Source organism: Cnephaeus nilssonii (genome assembly GCF_951640355.1).
Source record: "Cnephaeus nilssonii genome assembly, chromosome: 9".
In the NCBI taxonomy this organism is placed as follows: domain Eukaryota; kingdom Metazoa; phylum Chordata; class Mammalia; order Chiroptera; family Vespertilionidae; genus Cnephaeus; species Cnephaeus nilssonii.
Window position 1 is genome coordinate 2,694,327 of NC_137080.1, and position 20,166 is coordinate 2,714,492.

Genomic DNA, 20,166 nt, shown 5'->3' on the forward strand with positions numbered 1-20,166 from the left:
TTTTGATCTCGGAAGTGCTTCAGCCACGAAAAGGGCCGTGTGCCAAGTGATAAGACAGACAGGGGCCTTGAATCAGCACCTGCAGGGAACAGAGACTCGCTCTCCAGGCCGGTGTGGTGATACCACCGAGGTGCAGGTGGGTGCCACGCAGGAGTTCCTGACCAGCGGCAACCGACGCCACTGTCCAGGTCAGAGCACCGGTTCCCCTGAACGACAAGACCTGAGCGGGCAGGGGCAGCAAGCCCACTTCATGAGTGAGTGACAATGCGGTACCTTAGCTGCGACACCCTAAGGCCACCAAGGGCGGCTCCCATATTTCTTTTTTCTTTCTTTTTTTCTTTTTAATCCTCACCCGAGGATATTTTCTCATTGGTTTTTAGGGAGAGGGGAAGACAGAGGGAAGACAGAGAGAAACATCGATGTGAGAGAGACACATCGATTGGTTGCTTGCAGCATGAGCCCTGACCAGGGCCCTGCGGGGAGGATCCTGCCACCAAGGTACGTGCCCTTGACTGAAGTCGAACCCAGGACCCTTTGGTCTACAGGCCGACGCTCTATCCACTGAGCCAACGGGCTAGGCGGCTGCTCCTCCATTTCCACAGCAGGTGGGGGGGGCGTTTAATGTAAAAAGGGGGAGTGGCTAGCGGAATTTCCCTCCAGTGTCCCCGGGCCCTGGGTCTGAGCTTCCCCCCGGCTCGCTCCCCTGGGCCCGGCCCTGTGAGCTGTGGGAGCCGGTGCCACCAAATCACGACCCGGAGCGACAGGCGACCTTTCTCTTCACTCGCTGCCACTCTCCGGGCCGTAAATCAGGGACTTCCACGCCGGAAGAGGTGGCACATGCCCTCGCGTGCAGAACAGATGGAGCTGGGGGAGGGCTGTTTGGCAGGCTTGCTACAGGCAGCCCTGCCCATAAAAGTGAGCCGTTCGCTCTAATTTCTCACATAAATTACCCGGCGGCGGGGAGCGCCGGCCCATTCAGCAGAAAACCCTTCATCTGGCTGTCAGGGGTCAGCTCGCCCTTTTAAATTAAAGGTGTTTCTGAGCCGGGGCTGTGTTCTCCTGCCGCACACTTTCCGGCAGAGCGATCTGCATCCAATAAAAGACGGGCGTTCGTTGGGGACGTGGGGCCTCCTCCAAACACTCGGACCGGCGCGTTCATTGCCAGGGGGTCCTTTTTCTCAAGACTTCCAGAGTGAGCTCTGAAGATCCATCCCGGAGGAATTAATAGTGGGACCACAAACCAGGCAGATCGTCACTTTTCTTGTGAAATGTGCTTACAAATGCCAGTAAGGCCTGCTTTCCAAACCCACACTTTGGCTGCGAGCAAAGGACACGGAGCCCAGACCCTCCGAGAAACATGCCCGCTCCCTCGTGGGAAACAAATTCCTCAGCTCAGAAATAAATTTGCCTACGAGATTTCAAAAAGCAGTACTGGCTTCCCCTGGGCCGGGGTAATAGATAAAGACTTTGAATCCTCAAGATACTGAAACGTTAAGAAACTGGAGCCACCAAAGGACTAAAATATTAATCCAACATTCTAGGATTCTGACAACAATACACCAAAGATGAATGGGTCAGTATCGCATCGGGGTGCCTTACTTTAAAATGCAACAGTATTCACGGACGGTGAGCTGACATGATTTGGGGCTGGCTTTAACTGTACGGAAATCGGTGCACGTTTCATAATAATTATATTCAGTAGCTTTCTCCTAATAGGGAGTTATCAGTCATGTCCATGAAAACGGTCCCCCTGGCACAGTTTCTATAGGTCATGATACTAAGAACTGAAGTAGAAGAACATACCAGAGAAAAAGCTCTGATTAGAGTATTAGCAACTTGTGGGGCGGCTCAGGATGGAAGGTGTTGCCGGCCACCTTCCCTCCAGGAGAAATGTTTAGCATCCCGTCCGTCTGTGCCAGCGTTTTCTTTCCTTGGATGTTACAGGGGGACATGCATCTTTAGTCGTCAAGAAGAAGAAATGAACTTGTCATTTTGAAATTTAAGGAGATTAAGAAATGAGCAGCCCTTGGTAAAGCGTGGACGTGCAATAGGAGGAGCGTTTTCATGATAAAAGTGCAACCCACCCAAACGACCGCCTATATCTCCAGAGACTTGGTCTTGGTGGCTAATTCCTCATCCGTATTTGTTCTTTAGAATATTTCATGAGCATCCGGTTAGGAATTATGACAAGGCATTTCTCAGAGCTCCCCGTGAAACACCATATCCAACATCAAGTGCATGGTCGTCCTTACAGGCTGGAGAGCGAGGCCTAGAGAGAGAGACACGGCCAATGAAGCAGTGTCGGCGGAGGTCAAAGGTGAGGGTCGGGCTCTAGCAGGCTCACCGCCACCCACACACCCCGGGGTGAGGGGGGGAGGTAGGGGGGGAGGAGAGGCAGGGCAATGAAGGCACAGGCCAGAGGCACAGACAGGGACCCTGCCTTAGGGAACTCCAGGCGGTGCGCCTTCCTGACCTGGTTTTCGTTTTCTTATAACATTCCAACCGTGTAAAACAACGTGCAATCTTCTGGCAATAAGCTGGGTGTAGCTATAGAAATGAGCACATTTATAGACGTCATTGGTCGAAAACACAGACAAGTGTTTCTAATGCTTCACATTAATTTATGAAGTCACTTTTTAACAGAAAAACCAAGTCTTGGATCCCAGCGTTAGTCAGCCCGTAACTGTGTCGTTACTATAGGAACCTCCGGGGGGTGCGCGGTGCGGGTGCTGCGTGCACCTCCCTCAGGCCTGCGGGAAGACACACTCCAGGCGCTGCAGGGAGGCTGTGTGAGCCCAGTCTCACCTGCTACGTGTACCGGCTCTGGTTTTATTCAGTTTCTTTCCATACTGTTGGCTCTAATGATCATTTACATATCACACTAAAGACGAAAACAAGATGCCCACTGCCCACCACGACACTGCGGATGAGGGCCAGGAGGTGCCGATGGGAGATCCCAGGCCGGGGACAAGTCCGCTTGAGCCCGCCCCTTTCTCGGACAATGTGAAGGCTTCGGAACAGGGTCAGTACCACAGCCTTGTGTGGCTGGAGTTACGGGCCTCTGTCCTTTTACCCAAACTCCCTAACGCCCGGGTCCTCCCGCAGGGTCATGAGGAAGTCAGCGGAGAATGGGACTCTGCCCGGTCACCGTCCGCGCAGCACGGGGCTGGGCGATGGGCAGGCGGTTCCCGGCGCCTCCCGCCACCTCCCTGTGGACGGCGGGATGCGGGCTCATCGGTGCGGGCCCAGCTGGCTTCGCCTCCAGGAGGACGGAGTGGTTTCTCATGCCGTTTCGGTATTTTTGGAAACCCAATGTGACTAACTTTCTCCAGCTTTCCCCAGGGTCTGCAGAGAGGTGGTTATTTAAATGACGTGTATCCGGCACTATTTTAAGTCGGTGGCTCAGGATCGAGACTGATGTAAAACGGCGATGTTCACAGCGCTGCCTTCCCTCGTGCCCGTGCCCCCCGTTAACTGTGTCGGGACCGCTATCATTTCACGTTCACTGGGGCCACTCCGCCGAGTGACAGCAGACTCCGCCCGAAACAGAGAACTCGGACGGGCTCCTGGCTCCTTCTCCTGAATCAACCCTGGAAAAGCTGGGGGGGGTGGGGGGACGTGGGTCCCAGAAGTAAGAAAAGAGGAAAGGAAGGAGAGAGGGGAGGAGCGAGGAGGCAGGGGCAGGGAGGAAGAAGGGCCAGGGGACTGGGAAGGAGGGGAAGGAGAGGCGGGAGGGGAGGGACAATCAAAGACCTGGGGGCGAGGGGGGTGTCTGGCGGCGGGAGAGGCTGGTTTACAGGAAAGCAGCGCCAACGCCCACATGGTTTCATCTCCCCTGGGACTCATGCTTTAATGTTGGCTTTTAGTGCAATTGAAACCTCCTCTCCACGAAGGACCCCTTCTACACTAGGCCTCCCTCCTCCCTCCTCCCTCCTCTCTCCTCCCTCCTCCTCCGAGCGGAGGGGAAGGCAACACCTGGATGTTCTGCCCGTTGGTGTGACATTTCTCCTCCCCCCAGGATGCCGGCGGAAGGCCACCTCCCCCCGCCCCCCCAGCGCTGTCCCGGCCGGGTCTGAGGCCCACTACACGGGTCAGGGCCTGCGCACGGACACGCGCTAACTCAGACACACGTGGAAGGGCCCTGGTGCCCCCGTGACCTGCTACCGAGGCATCGGAAAGGGTGCCCTTTGCCACTGCTGTCGCCTGTGCTCTGGACGGGGAGCCACACGGACAGTGAAGTCACGTTTGCTGAAGTCAGCAGTCACGGAAACGCAGAAAACGGGCAGGTTAACCGCGTTTAAGTAAGTACGAGGCGTTTTATGGCTTGAACCATCGCTCATCACAAGTTTCTTTGCTATTTTAGAAAACGAGTATTGAAAAATAGAAGGCATGGCAGAGCGTGCCCAGGAGACTTCCTGTTCCAGGTCAGACCCACTCATCTCGCCACTGGCCAGCCCACAGGAAATGGCACCGCAAACGTTTTGAGAACCTTCCCGTAGCCTCCATCAGCCCTCGCTGCGCGTTTCCCAGGGAACCCCACCTCGCCAGCCTTCCGTCTGGGTAGCAGGCTCGGGCCTTTATGTTTTTTACTGCAATTTTCTTAATCGAGAGCAGCACTGTCTAATACGGTGACCGTGTGGCCATTCAAATGAAAATTAATTAAAATTAGCATTTCAGTGCCTGGGTCTCCCTGGCACATGGCAAGTGCTTAGCGGCCACATCTGGCGGCGCCAGCTCGGGCGGCGGGACCCTGGCCAGGCTGAGCGCGGCATTCGCTGCTGCGACCTCCGAGATCCCTCCAGGACCATCGAAGGGCACCGGCGGCGCCGCCCGCCCTGTGCTTTGGCAGGTGGAACAAATGGCCGTTTCCGTGGGCACTGAACTGTGACGCCCGCTCAGGATGGGGGCCGAGAGCCCTGAACATGCATGGCCGTCTACCCGTCTCCAAGCCTCACTTCTACTCTCGGACTCAGTGTGTCCTTTACAAGACACAGCCTCGGAGTCCTGGTGATGGTGGCCGGCCAGCCGCTCCAGAGCCAGGAGAAGGGGGCCTGACACCTTGGGCGGGGCCTCCTCAGCCTCACGAGGGGGAGGAGCCTGAGGTGTGCCAGCCTGCACTGGGTTCAGAGCAGAGACTCTGAGTGCTCCAGGCCACAGGCCTCCTGCAGGAATGGCCCTCCTCACCCCTTAATGGTGCACGCCACCGCAGGCCGCACACTCCCGGCGTCCTGGGCTGTCCCAGGAGAGTGGAGGGACCAGTACTTTCCTGGGGAAGCACAGCTGCTCAGGAGGCTGTGTGCAGTCTGACACGAAGATGAGGCCTTTGCCGGACCCGGTGCCCCCACTCTGTGCACACACCGGGAAGGATGGCACAGGGGCTTGTGTGTGTGTGTGTGTGTGTGTGTGTGTGTGGTGGGGAGCCCTACATCCTTCTATATGCAAGACCCCTTCCTTGAAATGCACCCCAAAGAGGAGTCGCAGGCTCCTAGCAAGTACCAGAGCGCCCCCACTGTAAAGGTGCCAAGGAAGAGAGAGGAATACCAAGCCTATGCGTAACCATCTCAACGCCTCATTTCCAGTGTTAAAATAGTACAAGGGAAAAGCGTTTAGCAAAACTTTAGGAGAGCGAGGTCTCTGGGCCCCAGGATAGGACATTTCTTTACAAGCACGCCGTTCTCCTACCCGTGGCCGCACACACATGGCCTCCTCTTCCTCTGATGCTTCAGATCGCTGCATCAGCACCCCAGTCAACAGCCGCCTAAAAGAATGAATGAAGCTGGGACAAGGAGAGCAGGCTGTGTCCCTCCGGACTGATGGATTAGCAGAGACACCGCGAGATGCTTCCTCAGATGTTACTGTCGAGATGCATTTTTTCTATGCTCATGACGTTTATAAAAGTTACTCATAGGATTATTCGAGCAGGTCAAAACACCTATACATTCTTTTTATTGGTGTGATTTTTATGTCCTGTAATTACTTAAAAGACCAAAACCACTCACTGTTTATAAAGAAATGGGGCACACTCTTTTCTGAGAAGAGTATGCCATATTTAGGAACCTCCACTGTGTTAGCTTGTGTAAAACAGTAATAGACAAATAAACATAATCAAATATAAACAACTAATCAAATATAAACAAACCCCCAAACCACAGTCAAGTGTTGGGAATATGCACTTACTAGTATGCTACGACTAAAATATGCACATTTTCACATAACACATTTTGCATGTTAATAGAGATGATTAAAAACATGGTAATAATGTCCATCATCATCCTAAAAAATGTATGAGAATTCAACAAGGACCCCTTCAGATTGCTCTTGCCAAATAATTTGTAACAATTCTAAGTTCAATAACTGAATATCAGATGCCTGCTCAAGGTTTAGAAATGTTGGATAATTATGTGAAAACACATACAGACACACTAGGAATAATGCAAACAATCCATTTTGTTTTTTTTTCTATTAAAAGGGAAGAAGTTAATACCAATGCACCCTTTCTAAGGCACTTTGATAAATTCCTCAACTCGATCATTTTATCCGTTAGCATAAATGTACTTGTTACTAATTATAAACAACTCCTACATTCGCCTTCAGACCCTGCCGTGGCTTTTAGTGAGATGGGTCAGTGGCTCCCTTTCAATGACATTTGGCAAAACCCTTTTATGTTCCTGCACCCGATGTGACGCTCACACGCGTCACCTCGATTTTCTGTTTCCAGCCGCGAAGCCCTCCGGCTGATAACTATCACCCGAAGCTGAGCCGTTGATAGCAAGATAATTAACCGGCAGAAGCCGGTCAGAGATGGGCATTCCTTTTCAAATTAAATGGAACAGCCTTCTCCGGTTAGGAGATGGATGAGTTTTTACCAATAACCTCAGCGAGCCTTCGCGAGAGAAGCGGCCGCATTAGACGGGGGCCATTAGGCAGGACATTTATTTTGCAGCCAATTAACCTTTTGTCAAAAAAGTGTCGGTGCTGCAAAGGTCCCGGCGGCGGGGGTCACCCTCAGCGGGCACGCGTGTCAGCCACGCGGCGATACGTCTGCAGGCAGGAGGGGCAGGGCCGGGCCGCTCCCCGTGGGGGCCCGCGGCGCTGACCCATCCGCTTAGGGAAGGAGCTCCCATTGCAGGTGCCCGCGGGACGGGACGTGTCTGGGGAGACAGACGGCTGGTGCCCTCCGTGCCCGCCACCAGCTCCATCACTTGGCGGCCTGGGACAGGCGGCTGCCAGTTCTCAGAAAAGCAGAGAGGACGCGGGCACCGGGCACTGCGGCCGGAATGTGACTGTCCGTCCGGGGGGACAGCTGGCCCGGGGTTCCCTCCGAGGCCGGCCCACCTCCTCGCTCCGCCGGCCACACGTGTGTACCGGGCCAGGTCCCTGCAGCCGGCGGGCGGGCGGCGGGCTCTCCGGCTGGGCCCCGACTTACCTTCCACGCGATCTTGTTCCCTTTCGAGTCATGCTCCAGGGCAATGGGGAAGTCTCCGCGCTCATAAAATTTCCGGAAGGCCGTGGGCTTGGTCGGTCTCTCTTTGAATGCACCTGCCGCCGGCGGGCCTTTCACCTTCAAAGAGAACAGCAGGAATCCGATTTGAAAGCGAACCAGCATGCACAGGGGGAAGCCTGGGGTTCGTAAGGACCAGGCTGCATAAAATATTCCGGATGGTAAAGACCAGGTTACTAATAATGAACAAAGGAAATCTCACTGCTACAAACAAAAGTATTTTATAATCACTGTTAAGTGTCTACTTTATTTCAAGCTACTTTAGAGAGCATTCCTAGAAAATGTCACTTTAAAATATTACTTTATACGGAAGAAAAGCCTGACAGTAGTTTAAAATTTTTTTAATAAAGGCATTTAAGTTCAGAGTGTTTAACTTCAAGTTTCCTAACAATTGCATCAGGGACATTGCCTACTTTTATGCAGATGTTCCCTCACTATCTCTCTAGATAATATATATATTTTTTTCTGTTCTAAATACAAATGTATCCACAACCTTTATAGGAGGCCATCAGACTTTTTTTTTTATTCTACACAATCCATTCCAACATTCCAAGTAATTCTAAAAATATGTACATAAAAAAATCCAGTGAAAAATAACTGACCTCTGGCAACGTAATAAAGACAATGTTACTGGAAATCACGCAGAAGGAGGTGACTTGACTAAACGCCTTTAAACACAAGCAAAACTACTCTTAGGGATCCTTCTGTAAGCCCCAGGTTTGCAGCCCAACTACTGTAGACTTTATTTAATGGCTCCAGAATTTTACTCCAATTTATTATTATTAAAAATGCAGGGCAAATAAGGAACCATAAATCAAACTAGGTTTGTGGAGAAATGCAATTAGGACCTGCCTGAACGGTGGGGGCTATCCATAAACCAATTAGGAAGAGTGGATGGCGCAGCAGAATGCTTTTAATAAAATCTAATGCACTTGGGAGCCACCGTATCGAATGCACTTTGGGGCAAGTCCAGATGCCAGAGGTCTGTACATGCATTTAGTGCATGTGCTGTAATGGAGGCAGGGCTCAGATCACAGTCTGTCAGATGGTCACAAGACTAATCATCATTAGTAGGAAGGAATTCCAGGCTCTTGAAAATTCTTTATCGTAGAGTTTGAAATTTTCCTTTTCAGCGCTTTATTGTTAGCATAACTGAAGCTGCTAAAAACAAACAACAACAATGGAAGCCACCTTCTCCCTTCAGGTGGGAAAGCCACATCGTGTCATTCGAATGGGCCTGTTTAGCCAGCTCACTGAGATTGAAACAATGAAATGCACAGTCACTAATTTCCTATTCCATCCGTTTCACCCTGAAATATGGACTCATGAAAACGCATTGGTTACGCCTCTGACGAGCATCGTGTCTGAGCCTCCCAGGCCCTGGGATGAAGCCTCAGGACCGGCAAGTGTGTGGCCATCAGGCGAGGCTTCTGAGGAAGACCTACTTGCGATTCAGTGTCTGCCCCGTTGGCCAGCTGCGATGGTTTTACTACATCCGACCTTCTGCAATACCTATGGGCACCAAATGGCCGGGAAATTGCTTGCAAAATATTACACTAAGCGAATCTGACTGTAATGGTAGATGCGGCGGCAGCTCATACAACCAGGTAGCTATTCCAGGCAGCTTGAACAATATAACAACTTAATGACAGGACAAAGCATTATGACAGCAATGTTCTTGTTAGTAACAGCCAGAAAAGATAACAAGAGCATATATGAATATTTATGTGAATAAATATTCAATAAACATAGATTACTGCGGAGTCCTTAAAAGTCAGGCCCTCCGGGTCACAGTGAGTGGCAGAGAAAACCCACGGGAGGTGGGTAACCTATCTCAGGAGGACTATCCCGCCAAGCTCCAACAGGACGGCTGGTCAGGAGAACATGGAGTCAGGATGATGCATCTGAACCTCACAAGCATGAGATGGCCAAGGCGTTACATCAGGGGGTGGGGGATGAAAAATAACAACAAAATCTGCGGATCGGTGTCCATTGTTTACAAACACTATTGGTTTCAACAAAACAGACAAGGAGATCAAAGCTTAGAGACAGTCCGTGACCTGGCAGAAACCACAGAGTTAGTACAGGGCAGGAAGGAGGTCCTGGGAGCACAGAGACCTGGGCCTGGGAATGGAAAACGCTGGGTGTCCACGAAGCCAAGTTAAGACCAGGTGGGCAGACGCTGACGGCAAAATGTCACCTCCACGCCACTCCCTGCTCAGAGCTGCAGGGGTGGCTGTATTCACCTCCCCTCTAAGGGCCTGTGTACACTTGACCCACACGCTCAGTTGACCTCCACGCGACCGCCCTAGGGTGGCGGCAATGAGCAGCTGCCACCTTGCTCCCACAGCACAGGTGCAAGAACATACCAGGCCACACAGCTGGCAAAGGAAGCCACTGACCCCGAAGTGGAAAATTCCGCAAGCCCGCCTTTTTCCAAAAAGCCTGCCTTTTCGCGTAAACCCACCTTGTCCCCAGCTTATTGAAGCGGCCGAGCCGAGCCAGACCTTCGCCCTTAGACACCTTCCTTCCCTCTGTGCTGCCTCCCTGGTGCTCCAGCATAAGCTTAATAAAATCTGTCCGGAAATTCCTCGGGGGTTGCCTCTCGATTTCTGTCTTAGGGAACCCAAGAACCCCAGCGCTGGCAATAGTCTGAGCCCCCATCCGTCTGCCTCCACAGAAAAGGAGCTTTGTCGCTGGGGAAATCCAAACAGGAAACAGCTAAGGCACGTCGCTGATGGAAGGAGGAGAGCTAGAGGCACCGATTCCATCCCGGAGGCCCCACCCTCATGGGGTCATCTCATAAACCTGGTGACCCCCCTCCCAGCACCATCACTTCCGCAGATGAGCTTTGGGGGAACACAGTCCGCAGCCCCTTCCTTCTGTCCGGTTTGGATTACCTTCTTTAACAAATGAGGATGATGTCTCCTCATTTTAGTACAAACGCCGTATGCCTACATTCCTGAACGTATGTTTATATATTTTCCAAATTAATATCAATTTGTATGACCTTTTTATACTGAAAGATATTAACCATTGGTTGCATTGGTGGCAAATATCTCGCCATCTCTGTTTTCCATTTGTATTTGTTTAGTGTTTAAAGGTTTTAAATTATTTGTAGGAAAGTCTTTTGTCTTTTTGCCTCCAGCTTTATCTTCTCTAGGCCATTCCTCTGTCGACAGTACGATGAATATTCTAATAGACTAATTAAATCATATCTCTCATCGACTTAAAACCCATAAATTATTTCCCATTGAGATCTACACAAAGACATGTGCAAGCTGACTGTGATCTCTGTAGTCATTGCTCTGCAGGCGCCCCGAGCATAATTCATACCCAACCCCCAGCTGTCTCAGACCTGCCCTGCTCTCTGGTCGCCATGATGCTGCTGTCCCATCAACTTGTACTTCTCCCTCGCCCCTCACTGCTTTCTCCTGAACCACCTTCAAGACTCAGCACAAACCTCATCTCTTCTAAGAAGCCTTTCCTAATAACCATAAGCCCACCCTTCTTCACATTCAGCTTGAGATGCCTGCAGGACAAACAATTAGCAGACTTGGCCATTGAATTGCAATCTGTATGGAGATTATTGGGGGGAGAGGAGGAGTCCTAGGCTAATGATGAAGTTTGTCTGTAATTGAAATAGAGGGCTAAATCTATGGAAATTGGGCCTTGCCCGCCTGGCTCAGTGGTTGAGTGTCAACCTATGAACCAGGAGGTCACGGTTCAATTCCCAGTGAGGGCACATGCCCAGGTTGCGGACTCAATCCCTAATGTGTGGCATGCAGGAGGCAGCCGATCCATGATTCTCTCTCATCATTGATGTTTCTATCTCTCTCTCTCTCTCTCCCTTCCTCTCTAAAATCAATAAACAAATATTTTTAAAAATCTATGGAAATTGGTGAGCTTTTCCAAAGGGAGGGTGAAAAAAAGTCTGAGAACCCAGGCCATGACCCGGAGATTGACTAGCAAGTGGGTCCTATGGGGGACTAGGATTGATGGCAGGAGAGTGGAGAAAGGCTTGTGTCGAGAAGTCCGTGAATGCCAGGGACACTTTTTAAAACGTGATACACAGAGGTCCGTTATGCAGAGAACTGGAAGTCCTCTGAAAATTCAAAGAGCTAGAGTGGCATGCTGGGGCGGAAGCCTGCCTACCGTGCCCTGAGGAGTAAGTGGGATAGGGATGTGAAAGCGCACACACTCTCTGGGGACCTCCTGCCCTCGGGTGGTCAAGGTCGGAGTTGCTCTCCAGGTGTGACTGCTAACGGAGGGGAAAGTCAATGGTCACTGGAAATGGGGACACGAGAGAATATCAACAGGCATGATACTTGAATTCAGGGGCTATTTAATCACAGCACCAGAATGGATTTTAGAACAGAAGATATATTTATAACTAAAAGGGCCAGAAAAAGAAACGTATATGTTTTTCGGTGTTAGAAACTTATCCATGTGAATTTAAGAACCTAAGGACACATAAACAATATTTATTAGAAACAGAGTTAAGAAATTGGCTCAAAAATCGGTCCTACCGATATCATCTGTGCACTGAAAAGGTAATGAGTCTGTATCTCCAAGTCACTGGGCTTGGTGCTCCTGGAGACACAGGATCCCTCAAGTATCTGGTCCTCAGACAGATGCCACTGAGAAGAGAGGGGAGAATATCCCCATAATCTCCTCTAGAAGTGAGACGGTGGTAAACGGCACAGGAAGATAGAGAGAATTCTGAGCGCTCGAAGATAAACCCTTGCTCCTTTTAAAATGGCTCCTTTTCATTAGAAAATGTTCCCTAGCCTTTCAAAGTGCCTATATCTTTCAGCTGAACCAGGCAGAAATAAATGGTAATTTCCTATGAACCTGAATTCTGTCAATATAATAATTAGAAATAATTATCAGAGAATTTGGTTTGTCTATTTGTCACCTTTGTTATTAAATCAATTAATTTGCCTGCATTTTCTGTATATTTCTTAGATCTAAGTAATTATCAATTATTACCACAATTTTCATAGCCGAAAATTCACTACCAATGAGACCAAATGCGTATTTCCTTTCTATGTAAAACCTCTCATAGCGAAACCCACATTTGTATTTTGAAATTCGCTTGTATAAATGGGGAAATTTTGCTAAAATCTAAGGCTTGTGCAATACTTAAAATGAAATAAATTAATCTAAAGTGCTTGCAGAGACCAGTTTAAATATGATTAGCATAAATAAAAATTAAAGTTAGTATTATGAATATGGTAACAAGTTACATTTAAATTAGCACTGTCATATGATGAGTATGAAAAAAACACAAATGACATATAGTTTTTCAGATGGGTAGGATGAGAAAGATAGGTACCTGAAGAGAGTCGCCCGGAGTGGAATGACTAATATTCCAATTTAAAAAATTAGAGCACTTCAGTACCAGACTTCACTCTCCTACTTGACACAAGTTATGCCTCGTTCCCGAGGGGATCCGAGGAGGCTCGTGGAGGCACACGCAGCACAGACGCATAACTGGGGGTGAGGGGTTGGGGAGTTTGGTGGGGGGGGGTGAGTGGCCCTATGACAGACATCGCAAGCCATCGGACCCTTCAGAGCCTCCGCTTCCTCATGTGTCAGATTAAAACATGACCCTGGCTGACCTCCGAGATCCTTCCTACACCTCCATGACCTGCCTGTGTGTTCACTCATTCAGCCCCGAGGGCACGGTGTCATCGGAGAATTCGCCCACGGGTGGAGCCAAGAGGGGCTCACAGGGCACGCAGACTCCTTATGTCACCCGCGATAAACTGAACCCCACAGGGAGTGTGGGAACACACCCTGGTCTGTACGTCTTCTCTTTCTCAGCTCCGTCACCTTCGCAGTGACCCCGGCTCCCGAGAGCCAGGCTTCCCGCGGGCCAGCACCCGCTGCCGTCCCAGAAAGGCTCCGCAGTGCTGCGGCCGGGCGATCTCAGTGGTCCCCGAGCCACTGAGGTCCCCGTGCTGGCACCAGTCTGAGCCCCCATCCTCTGCCTCCACAGAAAAGGAGCTTTGTCACTGGGGCTGGGAAAATCCAAACAGGAAGCAGCTAAGGCACGTCGCTGATGGAAGGAGGAGAGCTAGAGGCACCGACTCCATCCCGGAGGCCCCACCCTCATGGGGTCATCTCACAAACCTGGTGACCCCCCTCCCAGCACCGTCACTTCTGCAGATGAGCTTGGGGGGAACGTTTCAGCTGACATTTGCAGCCAAAGCGGAGCGCTGGGATCTGGGGTTACTCCAGACGCTGCCCTCAGTCCAGAGCAGTCCCCCAGCACTGGTCGCTCCACACAATGTCGCCTGCAGTGTCCTGCTTCCAGTGCCAGCGCGGTGCGCCTTTAAATTCTCTGCCGCAGGGAAAGAAGAGGGAGAGATGGATGGTCTTCCCTCGCAAAACCAGATGCAATAACCAAATGCTACAGAGGAGAGCTGGAGGGCGAGGAGGTTTCCTCTCACGCTGCTCCCCCCGCAGGTGACACAGGAAGACGGCCAGGGTGGAGTGCCCGCTGCGATGCCTGCTATCAGCTTGTCGCCGGTGATTCCAGCTGAGGCCGCGCTATTAGCCTCTGTCTTGTGGAGCTGATAGCAGCCCGGGCGGCCAGACAGCTCGGCTAATGCGCCGTCACCCCTCCACGGAGGCCCAAGGGAGTGAGCCAGATGGGAAAGGGGAGTGTAAGGGGGGGGGGGTCGCAGGTATTCTGGCCCCTTACACGTTCAACGTTTAAAGCATGGCAAACCGTTTGTATCTAAACATATCCCTTCTTTGTCTTGTAGCAAAGTTATTTCTTGCTGAATAATGAGAGTGAAAATGTTATTTTTGTCTGTGGGAAGAGACTATTACCATTCGCATTTTACATATCATGAATATTTTAATAGAAAATTTTAAAATCCTTGTGTCTAATGATGCAAACTGATATTCTGCGGCAAGAGCTGGCTGTTTAATGGGAAACAATGTTTAGAACTGTCTACAATAAAAGATATTTATATTGGTAAAAAAAAGACTTCTACTGCGCCTTCAGCCTACTGACTCCCTCTCAATTACTCTGAGAGTTCATACAGTTCACAGAGATATTCAATACCGGGTTATACCTTTTAAAGTCTAGTAGACATGTAAAGGAATTAATGTGCTAAAACATATAAGTTATCATACATACAAAGCACACGTCTGACAACTTAACTGGAAGATAACATAATAAGAAATACTAGATTACAGTTTTTATCAGTCTGGGGTTTTTTTTTCCCACCATGGTTTCCACCACAGCTCATTCAACCATAAAGGAAAAGTTAAGAATGTATCCAGATAGTGTGTTGTCAGTCAAGATAATCAAGGCATCACACACTATGCAGGTGTAATATGTTAATATGTTTTTATTTACTATATATATGCATATATACACATATTCCTTGGTATCTAACAAGTGCTAAATCTCAAAAGCTAAAATGAGTTCCAGTGTGAGTATGTCTCTCTCCTTTGTATTCTAAAATCATGCAAATTCAATAAGGTTAATAAAGACAAATCATGAGCTTCATTTACTGTAATGTCAGGAGAAAAATTAACCACCGAAAGCTAGCTCCGATATGGCTCCTGTCGTGTGGGAAGAAGGGAGAGATAAAACCCGGTGAGTGCTGAGAGCGAGCATTGATGGATCCAAAAACATCGGAAGCAAAGGTCAGCTCTGGCGAGGGAGGGCCCGTGAAAGGCCAGCAATGGTCCTTATTTGCAAAAAATGGGTATAAACGGGGCTTACAGCGAGAGGCCTTCCACAGCCATCTGGCATCAGAGAAGCAGAAGAGAGAGGCCACCGAAATAAGTGCCTGACAAACTAACGGTATTCGCCGCCTCCTTTCTCTCTGAAAGCAGAGAGAGCGTTCGGACCACGGACCCCAGAATTCGACCCTCTACCATGACCCAGGAGCCTACTCTCCATGCCAGTCTCGGAAGAGCCGGCAGGCCGTGCTGAGGACGACCATGGGACCCAGCACAGCATCCGAACAAAGATACCAGAGAAAACAATCACCGAGAGGCCATGCAGGGGTGAACACGGTGACAGATATTTTGCCAGTAAGTTTAAAAACTTGTTGAAGCCACCACTTCTTTTAAAGAAAAAAAAAAAAAGTAGAAACGTAAGAACGGTGACAGAGAAGGGATGATGTGAGAGGCAACAGAGCTGATTGAACTCTGAGAACAAGTAGAAATAAAACTTTCAAATTATGAAGATGAAGCTGGGAGAAGCAAAAGGGAAAAGGGACATTTAAGAATACAAAGAGGACCCAGGTGATTGAAATGAGAAAAATGGATGATGTGAAGGAACAATAAAGACCGTCAAAGGAGATCTAACATATGCATAACTGAAGTTCTCACAGAGGAAGTACAAAAGAATAAGAAAAACATCAAATACGGAAAATTATGCTTAAAAAACCTTTTTTGAAATATAAGAACTACTTACCTGAAATAAAGATAGAACTCTAGGAAATGTTCTGAAGAAATTATCTCTCTGATACAGAGGGAAAATAAAGCAAAGCCAATCCCGGAAACACATATTAGTAAATGTATCAGAATGAAAAATAAAAAGACCTTTATAAAACTCATAAAAGAGATCAAGGCCCTTGCAAGAATCAGGCTGACCTCATATTTTCCTGTTCTAACATTTTGTGGCAGGAGGCAATGGAACCATATCTAGAAGGTTCACTAGAAAGAGTAAGCCACAGCACATATTTCCAGGGAACCTGCCCTCCACATATAAAGTCTACATAGACATCGTTTCTGCAAATCAAGTATTCAAAGGACATGGTTACTGTAAACCCTTTAGGAAACTTAGACAACCTTGGGATTCTCCGTGGAGGACTTGGGCTTTAGCACGTCGGCACAGGCTGCAAAGGATACACGCCACACGCAAATGATGCAGTTGACACAACCCAGGAGGGAGAGGAGAAGGAGGGTGGGGTCAAGAAAGTTCGCTCTTTGCTTCAACTATTATCACTGGGAGCCAAAGGCATTCATTTAGAGCAAAAAACTATGTCTAACTGGTAAACACGAAGAAGGACAATAGTGACTAAAATCGGGTGGTGCTATAGAGGGGAAAAGAAAAAATGCCAGTATTTTCATTGTTCATATTAGAGAATATCTACTACATAAAAATAGGAGATTGTAGGTGGTATGTGTAGTTATAATTGCAAACATAAGCGTTAAGACAAAAGAAATATGCACGCACCTTTTCATATCCCCATGAGCAAAGACAACAGAACACATCGTGATGCTACCAGCTGACCAACAACACCTGACCCTGTGAATGTGAGGGAAGGGCGGGAGGAACCGGAAGGGGACTTCCTGCTGGGTAGGGTATGACCTGAGAGCGCCTCTTTGGGAAGCACTTGGCAACCTCAAGCTCGCTGCTCTGAGGCCACCATTTCTTACCTTTCTAGCTCAGTCCCTCTAAAGCCCTAACCTTAAAACATGTCACCACAGAACTATCGACCTCCCTTTAACTGCCCCTGATCCCCTCTTTCCACACCTCGTGGTCAATCAGTATACTGATCTCTCCTTCCCACTCTTCCTCACCCCCCGTTCCCCTCTCTTGGGTTGTGGTACTTTGTAAACTCGAATGCTGCTGCCGGAATCAGGCTGTCTGCCAACACTGTGCCAGCACCATGCCGCTGGGTTACCCCTCCCCCACCCTTCCACCCTGCCACTCACACAGACCACTCTTTCACGCCATCTAGTCTCTCCTCTTCCCTCCTCATGCCCAGCCTACGGCCTTGCTTCACATCACGGACAAAGAACTAACACAGAGCACTGCCAGGCGCTCCCACCCCCACGTCTATGCACCTCCCGGCATGTAGAACGCCTGCCTGCCAGGTGAGCATCAGGACCCGCCCCCTCGGGGGCCCCTGTTCAGGAAAGCTTTCCAGGACCGCCCTGTACGCAGCTGCATGTGTCCCCTGCACTCCCGTCTTCCTTCCAGAACAGAGGACTCGGTGGTGACATCTATTTTACGTCATCTAAATAGGGGTGAGAAGCAACAGGGCGGGGCCCGTCCAAACGCAAATGAGAGGCACGCACAGTGCCAGGCATTCACTGACCACACACCCTTCTCGAGCATCTGCTGTTCTAGTTCCAGGCATTCAGGGGTGAACGAGGCAGGCAAGGGGCCTGCCACCCGGAATTTACAGTCCACACGGACCAGGCCGCCCATAAAGCCGCCTACAAACACATGGTTCAAGATACCAAGACCGGAGCAGGCACAGGAGCTCGTGGCTGTGACATTTCTGAAGACGGGTAAGCTGGACGCAGAAGAGGGAAGAGTCCACAGCGACGCTGAGGCCTTGCACCGGGGTCCTGCTCTGTGGAGACGGGAACGTTAGGATGAAGCATGGAGCCAGCAAGAGCCGGCGTGGGGACAGAAGCAAGTGCACCCACTGAGGCCAGTTTCCAGTCTTATGGGGGGAGCCCCTGTGCAATGTGGCTGTTTCCTTCTAAACCCCGCCCCCACTATAAAGCATGTCTTAATGTGGGCGAAGTTACAAGACCACATACACTGAGTGGCCAGATTATTATGATCTCTGAACGCATAATAATCTGGCCACTCAGTGTGTGTGTGTGTGTGTGTGTGTAAATATATATATATAATGTATGTGTGTGTGTAAATATATATATATAATGTGTGTGTGTGTATATATATATATACACACACACATATATATATTAGAGGCCTGGTGCATGAATTCGTGCATGGGTGGGGTCCAGCCAGCCTAGCCAGGGGGAGGGAACATGGGCGGTTGGCCGGCCTGCCTGCTGGTCGAACTCCTGGTAGAGGGGACAATTTGCATATTAGCCTTTTATTATATAGGATATACACTGATTGTCCAAATTATTATGCATTCAGAGATCATAATAATCTGGCCACTCAGTGTATATAAACCGGAAGCATCATGCTAATGCCACCTATGGTACAATTCTAGTGGGGGAAACCTGCTTAGAAATAGTATGCTCGTTTACACTAACAAAATTCTACTTCCTCTTTAAATACATGTTTCTCCTTTGGAAATGTTTCCCAGACAATACACAGTAGTACAAGACTGAGGTTTCATGAGCGATGAATCTTGCCATTTCATGAGAGCTCTCTAGTCAGATGTACCCCCAAGTTTTAGAGGCGCAAGGGGATTGAAAGGGTGTCTTCCGGTCTCTCCCGGCTTCAGGTTGTCTTTGACACATGTGGGATCAGCGCGGGTCAGATGAGAATGCTCTCAGGGACGTTTTCATGAGCAAAAGCCTCTTCAGAAGCCATGGGTGCCCTGAGCCTGCTGAAGGCGGCAGAATGCATTCCGTGCAGGGCGTCATGCGTACAGTGCACTGGAGAAAGGAACGCACGTGGCACAGTTCTTAAAGGAAAGGACAGATGATCAATGAGCCAGGGAGACTGATAGATGAGGGGAGATGAAGAGAATTAACTGTGATGGAATGGCTAAGGAGAGGAAAAGTTACAAAGGAGACAATTACTTGACTTGTTACAAAACAACAGAACACTCCACTAGGGTATTCATGCTTGAACTAGAGAAGGGGAACCTACCTGAGCACCTGTAAAGGCTGGGAGCATGCATGTCTGTGTTATTTAACTGTAATAAGATAAATATATAGATATATAGATATATAGGTATACAAATATACAGATATATAGATATACAAATATACAGATATATAGGTATACAGATTTACAGATATATAGGTATACAAATATACAGATATATAGATATACAGATATACAGATATATAGGTATACAAATATACAGATATATAGATATACAGATATACAGATATATAGGTATACAAATATACAGATATATAGATATACAGATTTACAGATATACAGATATATAGGTATACAGATTTACAGATATATAGGTATACAAATATACAGATATATAGATATACAGATATACAGATATATAGGTATACAAATATACAGATATATAGATATACAGATTTACAGATATACAGATATATAGGTATATAAGTATATTTTCACCCCAGTCCCTGTGGTAACATCATTGCTAATTCAGAAGTATTTAGCTTGTGCCAAAATTAACCAAAGGAAACAAGTATTTTTTACAATCATGTTAGATCTAAAAACAGTTAAATATCATTTAGATATACTAAGACAGAATTGCCTACTGTTTTAGATCCAGCTCTAGTATCAGTACTTGACATTGCGGAATGGTAGGCCACCCACGCTACAGGCTGATTTTCTGTGCAGAGAGAAATACGGGTTTGGAGGACGTGGCTCAACTCATCCTGAATTATAATCAAGCTCTTTTTTATAATACTTTTAAGAGAGGTCTAATGAATCTGCACTCTACCTGGCCAATCATTTTGGCACAGGTGTCTCACCCTGGTTATATAAGGAAACATAGTTAATGCAAATTCACAGGAAATTTCCCATTGAAGAAGTCCAAGAGACTTAGGAGAACAGTTCAAAATACTGTCTGATGTCATACTGAAGGACAAAGTGGTTCATGTACATTAATGTAGGGTATTCGTATGATTTGAAATGAACCTATGGAATGTTCAAATAGCTAAGTAACATGATGTGAGAACCTCATCCTTCAGGAAAGGAAAAAAGGGGGTTCGAGGCCTGCTGTACCAGGTTGTACCCAGGTGTTTCGGAT

General features: G+C 48.6%; 1 protein-coding gene across 1 annotated transcript in view; it reads right to left on the reverse strand.

Annotated features, from left to right (window-relative positions):
• PACRG (parkin coregulated) overlaps positions 1-20,166 on the reverse strand; it is a gene marked incomplete at both ends in the record, with an annotated part of 292,581 nt that overhangs the window by 236,756 nt on the left and 35,659 nt on the right. Inside the window, one exon of the mRNA XM_079780682.1 lies at positions 7,427-7,561. Coding sequence (XP_079636808.1) covers positions 7,427-7,561 — 135 coding nt within the window. The remainder of the gene's footprint in view (positions 1-7,426; positions 7,562-20,166) is intronic.